This window comes from Carcharodon carcharias, chromosome 9 (assembly GCF_017639515.1).
Source record: "Carcharodon carcharias isolate sCarCar2 chromosome 9, sCarCar2.pri, whole genome shotgun sequence".
NCBI classification, from domain to species: domain Eukaryota; kingdom Metazoa; phylum Chordata; class Chondrichthyes; order Lamniformes; family Lamnidae; genus Carcharodon; species Carcharodon carcharias.
This window is the reverse complement of record NC_054475.1, coordinates 154,189,765-154,204,339: the sequence shown is the minus strand read 5'-3', so window position 1 is coordinate 154,204,339 and position 14,575 is coordinate 154,189,765. Positions and strand designations below refer to the sequence as shown.

Genomic DNA, 14,575 nt, shown 5'->3' with positions numbered 1-14,575 from the left:
GTCAGTCTAACCTCAGTGGTGGGGAAATTATTGGAAGCAATTCTGAGGGACAGAATTAATCTACACTTGGTGAGGCAGGGATTAATCAAGGACAGTCACCATGGTTCTGTTAAGGAGAGGCCACGTCTGATCAATTTGATTGAGTTTTTCAAAGAGGTGACCAGGTGTGTAGATGAGGGCAATGCATTTGACGTGGTCTACTTGGACTTCAGCATGGCTTTTGATAAGGTCCCACATGGGAGACTGATAACAAAGGTAAGAGCCCATGGGATCCAAGGCAATTTGGCAAATTGGATCCAGAATTGGCTGAGTGGCAGGGAGCAGAGGGTGATGGTCGAGGGGTGTTTTTGTGACTGGATGCCTGTGTGCAGTGGTGTTCCAGAGGGATCGGTGTTGGGTCCCTTGCTGTTTGTGGCATATATAAACCATTTAGACTTGAATGTAGGAGGGTTAATCAGTAAATTCGCAGATGACACAAAAATTGGTAGGGTGGTAAATAGTGAGGATAGCCTTAGATTACAGGAGGATATAGACGGGCTGGTCAGATAGGCTGATCAGTGGCAAATGAAATTTAATCTGGATAAGTGTGAGGTGATGCACTTGGGCAGGACAAACAAGGCACAGGAATACACGATGAATGGTAGGACCCTGGGAAGTACCGAGGATCAGAGGAACCTTGGTGTGCATGTCCACCGGTTCCTTAAGGTAGCGAGACAGGTAGGTAGTGTATTTAAGATGGGATACTTGCTTTTATTAGCGGAGGCATAGAATATAAGAGCAGGGAGATTATGCTGTAACTGTATAAAATGCTGGTTAGGCCACAGCTAGAGTATTGCGTGCAGTTCTAGAATCTGCATTACAGGAAGGATGTGATTGCACTAGAGAGAGTGCAGAGGAGATTTACCAGGATGTTGCCTGGGCTGGAGAGTTTTAGTTATGAGGAGAGATTGGATAGACTGGGGCTATTTTCCCTGGAACAGAGGAGATTGAGGGGGGACATGATTAAGGTGTATAAAATTATGAGGGGCATAGATAGGGTAGACAGAAAGGAACTTTTCCCCTTGGTGGAGGGATCAATAACCAGGGGGCATAGATTTAATGAAAGGGGCAGGAGGTTTAGAGGGGATGTGAGGAAGAATTTTTTCACCTAGAGGGTGGTGGGAATCTGGAACTCACTGCCTGACAGGGTGGTAGAGGCAGAAACCCTCATAACATTTAAGAAGTATTTGAATATACACTTGCGATGCTATAGCATACAAGGCTATGGGCCTAGTGCTGGAAAATGGGATTGGAATAGTTAGGTATTTGTTTAACCAGCACAGACTTGGTACGCCTAAGGGCCTTTTTCTGTGCTGTAGACCTTTATGACTCTTATGACTCTTTTTTTGCAGTTAATGGGACAGGATTATTATCTGGACAGTTTCTGAGGAAGAACGCTGAGCTGAGAATGTGAATTACATATCTGTGGTCCTGATATATTTTCAAAATTTCTGAATGGATTTGTAATTCTATGGTATGGATGTGATGGCAGAAACACCCCAGGTGCCACTGGAGTCTGCCTTGGAGGGAGCTGCTAGGAAGGGATCACCATGTGAAAGAACAGAGAAAGCAAGTCTAAGGTGGAGAATGATGATGTGGGATTAGGAAGAGTGGGGTGGCTAGATTGCGAGGTCGCATGAAATGGTGGTATGATCGATGAGGTTGCGGGTGATAGAGGGAGCAGTTGCCTATTCTGTGATTGAGAAGCTGTTGTTACTAGCTCAGGAGAGGGCTAGGTGAGTGATTTTGGCAACTGTCCAGTGGGCTTATGGTTCATCCGTGTTATCTTTACCAAAATAAGCCATATCACAGTAAGTTGGATAGAGCGCAAAATACTGAAGACAGCCTTCAGCACTGAGTGAAAAGTCAGCAGTAATTTCTGAAGCACAAAGCCAATTTTTTTTGTTGAAAATGTATATTAAAAAACTAACTTGATAATATAAGCCTGTCTTGTCAGATTGATGGTGCCCAAACAACAGCGGAGGAATCAGTGGTGTCAGGTTCTTATGGATTATGTTTTCCCTTGCACTGTCTGGCATAAAGACTCTTGACATTTAATTGCATGTAGTTCACATTACTGCACCATCTTCAGGCACAGTTATGTGTAGATAAAAGAAAAGCTTTAACGGATGTTCAGTTATGTTCAGAAGCAGAATGATAACAAAGGCTTAATGTCTATTTTATTTGTTGCATTCATTTTTAGGCACTATTTGGGAGTGGGGGTAGAGGAGAGTCTCCCTTTATAATTTTAATTGGGTACTGTGGATTGTTAAAATGAGGAATCATAGTCAAAAGATTTAACCAAAGAGACACTTACAGTTCTACCATGAGTGGCATTGTTGAGAACGTATCTTCCTTAATATATCTGATTTTATTGTTGCGGAGAACCCTATAAGAAAGAAAATATTCTGATTGGAATGAAAAATCACTAATTTAAGCTACAAGCTCTTTGTAAAAATATTGGTCTTTAAGCGATAAAGCAAGATGGGTCTGATTCTCATTTTCATTAACTTCAATGACAAGAAAATCAACAGAAATAAAATTTAAACTGGATGTAAAATGGACTCAATTTAGATTATCATAGAAGCCCAATATTTTTCTAAAGACTGCACAAAACACGGGCAACTAATTCAAGACTGGATTTCCACTGTAGGCTTCTGAATCCTGCACTGTAGGGGAAACAGGCCGGGTGCATTCCCAAGAGCAGCTAATTAATGGCCAGAGGGTGGGCTTACTGTCCAACTAAGGAGTGCCGATCGAAGGCCTGCCCTGGCGAAAAGGAGGAGGAGGGTGTCATGGAAGGTGGGAGAGGGAGAAGCCATTTCACAATGGAGGTGCCCACTTTCCAACTTTTAAAAGTTAAACTGAAAAAATGGCTTAATTTTGCAGCCAGGCAACCACCGTGGGGGTGGGCGAGCACTTCCAAAGAGTGGTCTGTGACAATTGTTGCACCATAGCAGACAGGGAGGGTCTTTAGTCCTGCCTGGAGAACTGATCCCCTGAACTGCCACCGGGAGGCTGCATCCAAGCAGCTAAACCAGGCCCCATCACCTACACAAACCTGGAGGTCAACTGGAAAATCACAGTCAGTCTCATTTAATTGACCATAAGTGGCCCTTAATGAGCTGGATTGGTTACCCACTGTGTGTGGCAGTTGGTTTTGTCACATTCCCCCCTGCCACCCGCCCTCGCATCCTGCATTTATGGCACATGGGTGGGATGGAATCAAGGAGTCAGGACGTAGGCCAAAAGCAATATTTTTGGCACCTCATGTTTCCGATCCTGGCCCTGTCAGGGTCTAAAAATCAAGTTAATGGAGTGTATACTTCAGTTGATGTGTTTGAATAAGGTTTGCTCTATTGCACACAGATCATAGCTCTTTTGATAGTTACCAGAGTAGCAATATTATGGAACATAAAAGTATGTCTCAGTTAAGTGAGTTAATGTTGGCTTTGTGGACTTGCAGACTCGACCTCACTGAGCAGCCAGAAAGTTTGAAGGAGTCAGCATTAGACACAGATACGGGAAAGAGCTGAGCAGGATAACTTCAGCTCTTCTGATGGTTGTGGTGTAGGCAGGAAGGATGTATTGGCCTCGGAATGTGCACAGTGCAGAATCAACAGAATAATACCGGAGCTAAAGGGATTAAGTAATGCAGACAGGTTTCCAAAGACTACTCCCTTGAGTATAGAAGATTAAATCTGGAACTCGCTCCTCCAAAACATTGTTGAGACTGTGGTCAACTGTAAGTTTCAAAACTGAGTTTCATCGACTTTTGTTAGGCAAGTGTATTAAGGATAATGGAACGAAGGAGAAATAAATCAACCATGATCTAATTGAAGGACAGAACAGGCTCAAGGGGCTGTATGGCTTACTCCTGTTCCCATAAATCCAGGATTTAAATGCAGATTGGCAGTCAGGTGGTAAAGCAATAGTCCTGATAAGAATAGGGAAAATCAGCATGCACATAGAAATTATGCGATTAGGGATAATATCATCAAAGGGTGACTGACACATGATGAATAAGAAGGAGTCTTGTGTAGATGACTCTAGGGAATAGAAACTATTTGAAGAATGAAGGTGACCATGTTGGAACAGGCAAGACTGGGACCACAAAGAGGCATTGCCACAGGGGTGGACCACAGAGAAGGATAAAGTGACCAAAAATGTTGAAAGCTCTGCAGGATTTGAAGAACAATGAGTTATGGTTGTATTCACACACATAAATGTCATTGCTGACTTTTGTCAGGACAGCCTTCATATAGTAGACTGGTCAGAAACAGATTAGACAGACTCTGGGGAGTTAAGCATATTCACAGAACAGTAATCATGCAACAGTTTGCTAGTAATGAAGCACTAAAAGACTTCCAAGAGAAATTGGAAGAAGATGGAATACTAATTTGCATTGTTAAAAAGTCATCAAGGGTGGGATTTTTTTAAAGGCTAGTTTTAAAAAAGGTTGAAACAAGTTAGGAAGAACAGGAGATATTGACGGTGCAGAGTTTATGATCAAAGAGGAGTCAGGAGCTGGGATTGAAAAGGGTTGAGAGAAGATATGGTGGCTTCATACAGTAACTTTTCAAAGAGATGATTCCAAGCCTGCCACTTGTCCAATTGAATTGATAAAAGGCCTGGCCAAATTGTATGGTCAGGTCTCACTGGAATATTCTCAGTGAACTGCCAAAGCTGAATGAGTGCTGACAGAAAGTTTGACAACAGACTCTAGCTGAGTCAAAGGTAGTACATGGAGGGAGAGAGGTTGAGGAGACAATCCTGGGGAAGTAAGGGACATAAAAGAACTGGCAGCAGTTGGGAAGATTCTCCTAGGCCTGGAATAGCATTTTCCCCCCAATTTTCACAAGAGGTTTCTTTAAGAGCTGGTAGTTTAGTTCCTCAATACTTAGTTCCAGAGTGGAGTTTGGAGAGTTTTTTCCATGTCCAGTGTATCATGAGGCAATGTCCCTTTATTTTTGACTTTCAACTGACTGGAAACTTTGCAATTTGAACTGAGACAGACCAAACTGTAAAAATGCAAGGCAACATTCCAAGGTGAAGAGAGAGACATTTCCTATAATCCAATCACCCATCAAAACTCATATCTCTCTAAGGAAGAGACATTAAAAATGCAACGTATTGGATATTTAAACAATGTGTCTGACTGTGGCAGCCACCCAAAGCCTCATAGAAATACACAATGTATGAAGTAATTCAAGGCAAGTCTGCCCAGCCACTACAGAGAGATTGCAAGTGACACAAGTAGTGTCTTGGGTTTAGTGGTTAATAAATTTGCTGTTTCTTTGACTCAAGAAAACCTTATTTGATTGGCTCCATATTGCTTACAGCTTAAACAGTTAAATACATTCTGATTTGGAAAAGGCATATCCTCGTGAAAAAGAAACTCAAACCTTTGTTGTGACCAACCAAGGAGGTTGAATAGAGGGGAGCCAGTTCACCCCTTCTCACCTGGTCGTAACAAGTGAACATCAAAATTGCTTCAGATTCCCTCAGTTATCATTGTACAATGATTTGCATATTTAATTAGGCCCCTTCCTGTTTCTTTTGTGTGCGGCTCACCTATCTCCTGGCATACCCTGAAACTGCAGTGAGCCGTATGTCAGCGGGAATGGTGTGTTTAAGTGCTGCACTTTTCATGGCTCACTATTACCCAATTCCTGTCTGAAAACAGGGATGAAAATCTTACCCAATGAGTCTACCACAGAGGTTTATCTTCATGGACATACTCACAGGACAGTAATCTTGCTGCATGTCTGAAAAGATTTTTTCTCAATGGTCATAAGATTATTCCCTTCCACATCCCTGTTTCAATTGAATAAAGTGTGAAAGTTAGCGGGTATAAAATGCAAGGCAATGCATATGAAAAAAAAAACAGTTTCACCATTTCACCTGCTTCTTTTCTACATTAGATTCAATTTTCCACTTGATTTTCTCCCTTCATTTCCTAAAAGCATTAAATTAGAAGCCCTCTAAAACGTTACCCATATATCTTCTTTTTCATATGTGATCCTAAAGTGTAAATGTCAGAAAGCTATGCAACTATGTGGTGCACATGCGCTTTCCATTAGGGATCAATGCATAGAAAACTCAGCAAAGACGAGGGAATGAAAACTTGGGGTTTTAAGCGGGGGTGGGGGTGGCAGGGTCCCTGCTGCTGGAGTAAAAGTTGGAGGCTAGCCCACCTGTGTTGGCTGGCTCACCCTGCAGTCATTTAGCGTCCATCGGGCCTTTAATTAGCTTGAGATGGGACTTCCACTCCATCTGAGAGTAAGTCCCGTCTCCAAGAGCCGTGCCAATGAGATGCCTGGCAGCTGTCTTGTCCCAGCAGCACTTCTGAGAGTGGTGGGAACTGCTGGGACCACAGTGAGTCCACTGATGAAGAACAGCCAGGAGCCTGGAACAAGGTGAGTCTGGGATCTTATTGAGGCCAGGCTGATAGGCCTTACTGAGACATTCTTGTGGGGGCAGGGGGGTGGGGTGCAGTTGCTGGAGTAGACAGAGCAGGGGGTGAGGAAAAACACAATGGTGCGGGAAACCTTGGGGGAAAGCTCTTATAGGCACAAGGTGCCCAAAGAGGAGGCACCCTTCCACCCCTGCCCAGCCACCAGCTTAATGTGCAGCCTAGACATTTGGTATGGGCCTCACCACTGTGGGAAAACTCCCAGGAGCAGCGGGAAGAGGCCCTTAAGTGGCCATTATGGGAAGTGGCCACTTATGGGCCTCAATTGGCCCATGGCAAGCTGCCAACTCTTCCCCCGCCGTGGGTAAAATACCTGTGGGGTTAGGCAGGGCAAGTAGGCTATAGGTATGTACCACTGTCATGTTGTTTTCAAACAATATTAAACATGTTATAAGGTACTGCTATATATTATCATACTTACAACCAATTCAGTTTTGGGAGTATTGTACAAATGTTGGGAATATGTTCCAATGAATTGTTCATCATATATCTAAAGAAATAAAAAGGATGTTTTTTTTCTTTCAAGTGTACTGTACTTAAATTCTAAACCATGCTGAAAGGTAAGGCCAGATCATGCTGGAACAGGGCATCTTGCAGCATGTGCCATTCGTTAGAATTTCTCCTGCGCTCTTTAGCTCAAAAATGTTTTACCCTGGAAGTTGCTGAAAGTATGAGCTAACAACAATATAACAAGGGCAACAGTGCATCTGGCATCTTGGTTCATGGTGGAACTAATAGCAAATCTCCATAACCAATAAGATTTAAGGATTGAGAAGGAAAGGAAGGGAGATTGAAAAAGAGGCTGAATTAGAATAGGTGAAATAGCATCAAATCAGAAAGAAGTAGAGAGAGAAAGAAAGATTGGATTAAGGAAGAAAAAAAGAGAATGGGAAAGTAAGAGAAGAAAATTACATTTAAAATTCGATATTTTTTCAAATCTCTAACAACTTACTATATGCAGTTTGATTCACCAATGTAAGTTGGAATGTGGTAAAGTGACATCTATGATCGACATATTGTGCCTGACAAGATGCCAAAAAAGGCGTGAGAATGTGCGCTGATACAAATATTTATTAATACATTTGAACGTATCATTGACAAATACTGAAGTAAAAAAAATGAATTTTTCCATGTTTGAGAAAAAGATCAGCCTCATGATTAAATAACCGCTGATCAGTTACTTAAAACAGAATTCTGAAAAGATGTTCAAATCACTTGATTTGGGGGAGAAAAAACTCTTTGTAAATACTATTGGATCTCATGTCAGTGGGTAATCTAGGATGTGCAGTACAAATTCCTATCTGATCTTGTCTCCCCACTTTGACCCCCAACTCTCCCACAGTGTGAAGGACACTTATCCCTTTCACTGGCAGGCAGGATTATTATTCCTTCTCCTTGAGTAGTATGCACCATTATTGCACCTTTCCATGATCAGCAGAAATATTACTCCTCTTGTTCTGTAGACTGCACGATTATTGTTGCTTCTCCTGTGTGGCACGGTTTTAACATTCTAATCCCTTCCAGACTGTGCAACGTTATTACTTTCTTTCATTCCAAAATATATAACATTAATACTCCTTCTTCTGTTCATAATGTGCAAGACTCATCCTTTCCTCTGTTGGCTGCAGAATTATACTCTAAGTTACAGTTTGTTTAACTTGGGAACACTTCTAATTTTCAATTGAAAGGTTGTGAATTCAAGCTTCACTTTAGATTTAGTCATATAATTTACATTGACAATTTCATGTAATATTGAGGGGGTGCTGCATTGTCAAAGGTGCCATTTTGTCAGGTGAGCCATTTCTTTACGCAGGTGAACATAATCTCATGATGATAGGTCACAGACCTGCAATGTTAACTTTCTTTCATGCTCACAGATGCTTCCAAAACCGATGAATATTTCCAGCATTTTCTGATTTTCTTTCAGATTACCATCATCTGCAGTGTTTTGTTTTTGTAGTCTAATTTTTTACTCCATCTCAGAAACAGCAGCTATCCTGACAACACTCGTCCTTCAGTCAATGACATCAAAACAGATTAACTGCTCATTCATTTGTTATTTATGAGACCATGTTATGCACAAATAGGGTGTTGTGTTTGGTTATGAAGCAGTGACTGCACTTCAAAATTAATCCATTGCTTGTAAATTCCATAAGATACAGAATTATTACTGATTCACAGGACCATTCCAGAGTCTCGGCAGCCCCATCAGGAGAGGTGGGCGCTGCTGAAGTAGGTCTGTAAACACAAGGATACTTCAAAATGAAAGCATCCTCAGAGGAGTTAGAATAATTATGGGCAGAATTTAACAGATGGGACTCAAAGGAGCATTAATTGGCTAAAGGTGAAATTTCTGCCCCACACTCGGGAGGAAGTCCCACCTCAGAGATCTGATGGCCATTCTGGCAACTCTGTAGTCCCTGTCGTGCCACCAGGAGTGGTGGCCACTTCTGGGACTACAAGCAGTCCCACTAGTCAATCCGGAGCTAGAGTGCAGGAAGGTGCCAGGAGAGGGTGTCATGATAGGGAAGGAAGGTAAGGCCCCCTGAGAAGGTTAAGGGGGGTGAAGGGTCTTGATGGAGAGACTGGGGGTGGGGAGAAGAGGAGGTGGGGATCTTCCAATTGGGAAAGGAGGCCAGTGAGGGAGGTATCACCCCTTGCTGTAAAATAGGCAGAACTTGAGGCAAATCTGTTCCCACAACACTGTCCCCACACCCCCCCGCCCCGCCCCAGCCCCTGCCTTACCATTAATATCAGTCCAAGATTCTAACAATTCAGCATGTATACTATTTTTTGTGCTATTCAAAACTGTTAGTTCCTAAATGACTACTGGTGAAAAGCACTTATTCACATTGGGCTTTGCATTACATGGAATTTACAATGATACCTAACTGCCAAGTAAGCTCTACAATTTACAATCCACAATCAAAAGTCCTGTTCATTCTGGACAAAGGACTACCAACTTCCAGCTAGCCACTGGGATCCAAATTGCCAACATCTTCATCTGTTGTGAGCGAAATCTTAGTAATAAGTAAAAGCTGTGTCAATCATTGACTACTTACAGAAAGAAGAGAGACTTCAGGCCAACAAAGGTCTTTTGTGTGATGCTTCCTATCAAGTTGTTGTCCACAATGCTATAACAGAAGGATGATTTGGATTACCAGATGACTGATCTCTTAAATATTCATAATTCTTTACAAATACAGCACTTTAGTGCACATAGCATACATCAAAGTCAGCATTAGGAATTGGATGGGTTCATTGAATTTGCAATCTGAAGTAATTAGATTTGAGATAATTTTGGTTATCACAAGATCAGAGCTGGCTATCCCTTTTTTAAAAAAAGTCTCACTTGTAATCAGAATTACTGTTCTTTTACATTTGAACAATATCATTGTGGGGTTCCTATTAATCATAATAGGCGGTAACATGTCAATTTGGAGCCTTAGCAATACTATATAGACAATGAGAAGGGTATGCTTCTAAGTATGTATATAAAGGTATGACATCAAACTCCCAAAACAACAGTTCTACTTGGGACTTGGTAGCGACAGGAGATTCCTAGGAGGAGCAGTGAAACACTTTAAGGATGTCCTCAAAGCATTCCTGAAGAGATCAAAACATCCCCACCAACTCATTGGAGTGTCTGGTTTGTGACTGACCAAAATAGAGAAGGTTCATTTGGGAAGACACCAGGCAGATCAAGAGACTTCATCGGGAACATGTGGAGGCAAAGTTGAGGTGTTGGAGGGAGCGCACAAACTTCCAAAAAAAGCCGATCCATCTGAACCTCCAAGCACCACCTTCCCAGCAAGTGGCAGAGTCAGCATATCATGCATCGGACTTATCTGCCATCTCAAAGAGCCCATTGAAACTGAATGGAAGCAAGTCATCCTTGATCTCGAGGGACTGCCTAAGGAAGCGAGATGTATCTAAGTCCTGGTAACCAAATGACTGGGTATGTGCCTATGTCTTAGATGTTATTTTTGGGGAATACCCATACATTTCAGTGCAATTTGAAGAGGGGTAGAATGCAACATCAGCTCCAAATCTATAAAATTGTGGAATTGGAGAAAATACAGTCTTGTGATAAGCATCCATAAGACATGGTAGCCTGGTTGGGAAGCATCATGGTTAGTATGATTCTTTCTGAATCTCTGTCTGTGAGGGGTACTTAATTCCCATTATGGTGAGGATTGTTTATTGAATCCTTGCTAAACCAAATGGGAGAGAAGCGTACATTGTCTTACAACAATTAGTTGTCCAATTCCTTTAGTCTAGTTCAAAGGAGGTATCTCATTTCTGTTTCAAGAGCCTTGGTCAGGTCTTGGGTTTTGTCTTGAATTTGATGTGCTGTAATGATCTTGTCCACTGTTCCCCATCCTGCACAGAAGCCACACTGTGGTTCTGGGTACACAAAGACCTCTAAATGATGCTCATTGATCTGACCAAGGCTTTTAGCACAGTAAACCAGGAAAGCTTGTGGAAGGTTTTGTACAAAAATGGTTGTCCTGAAAAGATGATCAGTGTCATTCATTCGTTTCACAATGGCATGATGCCCAGCATGATGCAAAGTGGTATGTCATTGCATGCCTTTCCTCTCTCCATCAGCACCAGGCAAGGCTGTGCACTGGCTCCAGATCTGTTTTCCACATACTTCTCAGCTCTGCTCCATTACACACTCAAAGACTTTGACACAGGAGTACATAATGACCTTTTAAAATTACTGGAACCATGACTGTCTGGAGCCTTCAAGCAATAGGAGCTAATCTAGCGGTATTGATGAAATCTGTGCCTTGTTATCTCTGAAGCGATGCTAATGATTCTGTGGACTGCAGAGACCAAATTCAAAGGAAATTATACAAAGGCCATCTACATTTTATAAGCCAGGCCTGGCCATTGGAGTCTCCTGGTCTTCTAGGACAAAGGGTCCTGCAACCTCCTTTCAAATTCTCATCGGTTGGAGCATTGACAGTCCCCAGGAACCCAGACAAAGGGTTATACACTCTTTGTCAAAGCCTAAGTGGAGAGGTGGAAGTCATGTGACATGACCCCCTAGCTGGAGGAACCTGTAATATTGCCTTGTGGGGCTGCAAAGCTCAGTCTGCCATCTTCCATCTAGCAAGCAGGTGGTCTTGGTCCAGGTTTGAATGCATGGCCCCCTCCATCTACACTTTTCTACTGAGACATCTTAATATCTATACCAGTTCATCTCTGCGTGCCTATCTCATCGTGGAAGTCATCTCTGCTGGAAAAGTGAATTAACCAGCATCAGTTTTCAGCCTGCTGACTTCCTATGAAGGAATACACACTGTGAAGGAATATGCCAATGGACTTTGATTCTGGGCTCATGTGAAACAATAATTCTTTACTCTGTGGTCTTTGCCCTATAAATCTTTCTTTCTTTGCTCCCCTCCACCTTTTTTATTGTATAAATGAAAAGAAGGCTGCGTTGTGACCATCCTCTCATGTTTGAGTGTGCGTGAATAAACTAACCCTCTGAGTTTACCATATCTCAAGTTTGCGGTGGGGTTATTAATAAAAATTGGATCACACCAAAACTGAGAGATTGGGAAATAAGCCACCGCTTATAAAGGGGGAAATCAAAATCAAAACAGCTTTTTGTTTATCGACAGGTGGTGAGAGGAGAAATCAGGGCTGTTTAAATTAAACCCACTCCCTCCTGTCTTAACGCATTCAGGACAGATGGCAACCTCTTAAACTTGCAAAGGCTCAAGACTTCATATGCCGTATTTGCAATCGGTTATGCAAATTGAGACTTGGTCTAACATCACACGTGAGACGACATCAACCTAGACTGTAAACTATTTTTTTTACTTCTTGAACACTCATCCATCGAGGCAACGGGAGAATCCATCATCATCTCATTTCTACAGCTAGAGTCTAGTTAAAATTAATCAACTGGAAAAACTTTTCGAACTGATGAATCCTCTACTAAATTAGAAATGAACTTCTTCAATAAAGCTTGATACAAATGCTTGGAATTTGGTGGTGTTTGGCTGCAGCCAACAGAAGTGTGCGAGATTACCACAGGTCAGCTCAACTTCATTTTTTTGCTCTCCTTCTGGTAAGGTGCCTAACATACCATAGTGGGAAAACACTGAGTGTAACAATCAGAGTTCCACTACATTACATTGCAAAGTGTATGACGTGTATCGTCCATATTGTAAGTTGCAGAATATTTCTTTACAGATATGGAAGAAAACTAGAAGATACCCTGGATCACTCTGAAGGTGACACCCAGCAGTTCAGTAGCTCGTATTTTCAGATGTGAAATGTTGTGTGGGGGAACCATAGAGAAATAAAATAACAAAATATACTTTATTGTATCATAAGCTTTAGGTTGATCATGGAAAAGGCCAAGGGACGATCCGGAGTAAGAATAATTAACTGGGGGAAAGCCAACTCCAAATGGGTAAGAATGGATCTGACCCAGATAAATTGGAATCAAAGCTGACATGCAAAGCTGTAACTGAACAATGAGCTGCCTTAAAGAGAGAGTTTAGGCAAAGTCAAGGTATGTTCCCACAAAGGCAAAAGGTACAGCATACCAATCCAGTGCTCTCTAATTGAAGATATAGGGATTAAGATGAAGAAGGAAATAGTGTGTCAGACGGATAATAAAATCGTGAACCAGGCTGAATATAGAAGGTTCAGAAGTGAATTGAAAAAGCAAGTAAGAGAATTGAAGAGAGAGAGTAAGAAAAGACTGACAGTTAACATAAAAGGGATTCCGAAAGTCTTCTGTAGACATGTAAATGGGTGGTAAAAGGAGGAATAGGGCCGATTAGGGACAAAAAAGGGGATTTACACATGGGAGCAGGGGGCATGGCTCAGGTATTAAGTGAATATTTTGCAATTGTCTTTATCAAGGAAGAAGATGCTGTACAAGTCATGGCAAAAGAGGAGGTAGTTCAGACACTTGAAGGGTTTAAATTGATAAGGAGGAGGTATTGGATAAACTGGCTGTACTTTAAGTTGATAAGGTACCAAGACCAGATGAGGTGCATCTAAGGATTCTGAAGGAAGTGAGAATGGAAAGTGTGGGGCCACTGACCATAATTTTCCAATCTTCATTAGATTCAGGGATAGTGCCAGGGGAGTGACGAATTGCAAACGTTACACATTTGTTCAAAAAACGGTGTGAAGATAAGCCCAGCAACAACAGGCCAGTCAGTTTAACCTCAATGGTGTGGAAGCTTCTGGAAACAAAATGTTTGGACAAAATTAATAGTCACTTGAGAAAATGTGTGTCAATTAAGAAAAGCTAGCACAGATTTGTTAAGAGAAAATTGTGTTTAACCAATTTGCTTAAATATTTTGATGAGGTAAAGAGGGTTTATGAGGGTAATGCTGTTGATGTGATGTACCTGGACTCCCAAAAGACATTTGATAAAATGCCATATAATGTTCTTGTGAGCAAAGTTGGAGCTCATGGAATAAAAAGGACAGTAGCATCATGGATATGAAATTGGCTGAGCGACAGAGAGTGGTTGTTAATGGTTGTTTTTCAGATTGGAAGAAGATTTATAGTGGAGTTCCCTAGTGTTAGGACTCCTGTTCTTCCTGATATACATTAATGAACTACAGCTTGGTGTACAGGGCACACATTTCATTGTTGAATTTTATGGCTGAAACCATCGAAAATGTCAATATTCTCAATCCTAATCCTCCTCCTGATTCCACAAGCTCCTCTGATTTTCAAGTTGCAGATGGTTTAAGTACGTACCTCTTACATTCCTCCCTCATCGCTCACCACAACCTTACCCTTATGGCTTTGTTCTTTCAGATATACAAGAAATGAAACTTGGCCTGGCCAGACAGTGGATGACGAACAAGTTGAGGATGTTCATGACACACTATTACTTAATTTCACATTCTCAGCCACTAGGTCAGATACTGACACTGAGTATATCACAGAGGATAGATTGTATGTGGTGAGACATTAGGCGCAGGTGCTAGCTTGCTGAAGTGTAAGGTTGCACACAAGTTTTCCTACAGAGGACTCAGACGAGGATTTTAATGGATTAGGTGACAGAA

The 14,575-nt window shown here is 41.8% G+C and overlaps 1 protein-coding gene across 5 annotated transcripts in view; it reads right to left on the bottom strand.

Annotated features, from left to right (window-relative positions):
- The window catches only part of rxfp2l (relaxin family peptide receptor 2, like), a 144,303-nt gene that overhangs the window by 49,953 nt on the left and 79,775 nt on the right, over positions 1–14,575 (bottom strand). For 3 of the 5 annotated variants that reach the window (XM_041196217.1, XM_041196219.1, XM_041196222.1), the window contains 4 exons: positions 9,577–9,648; positions 6,936–7,004; positions 5,785–5,856; positions 2,357–2,428 (listed from right to left, as the gene is read on the bottom strand). In XM_041196217.1, coding sequence (XP_041052151.1) covers positions 2,357–2,428; positions 5,785–5,856; positions 6,936–7,004; positions 9,577–9,648 — 285 coding nt within the window. The remainder of the gene's footprint in view (positions 1–2,356; positions 2,429–5,784; positions 5,857–6,935; positions 7,005–9,576; positions 9,649–14,575) is intronic. The other 2 variants (XM_041196221.1, XM_041196220.1) reach the window with 2 other exon arrangements.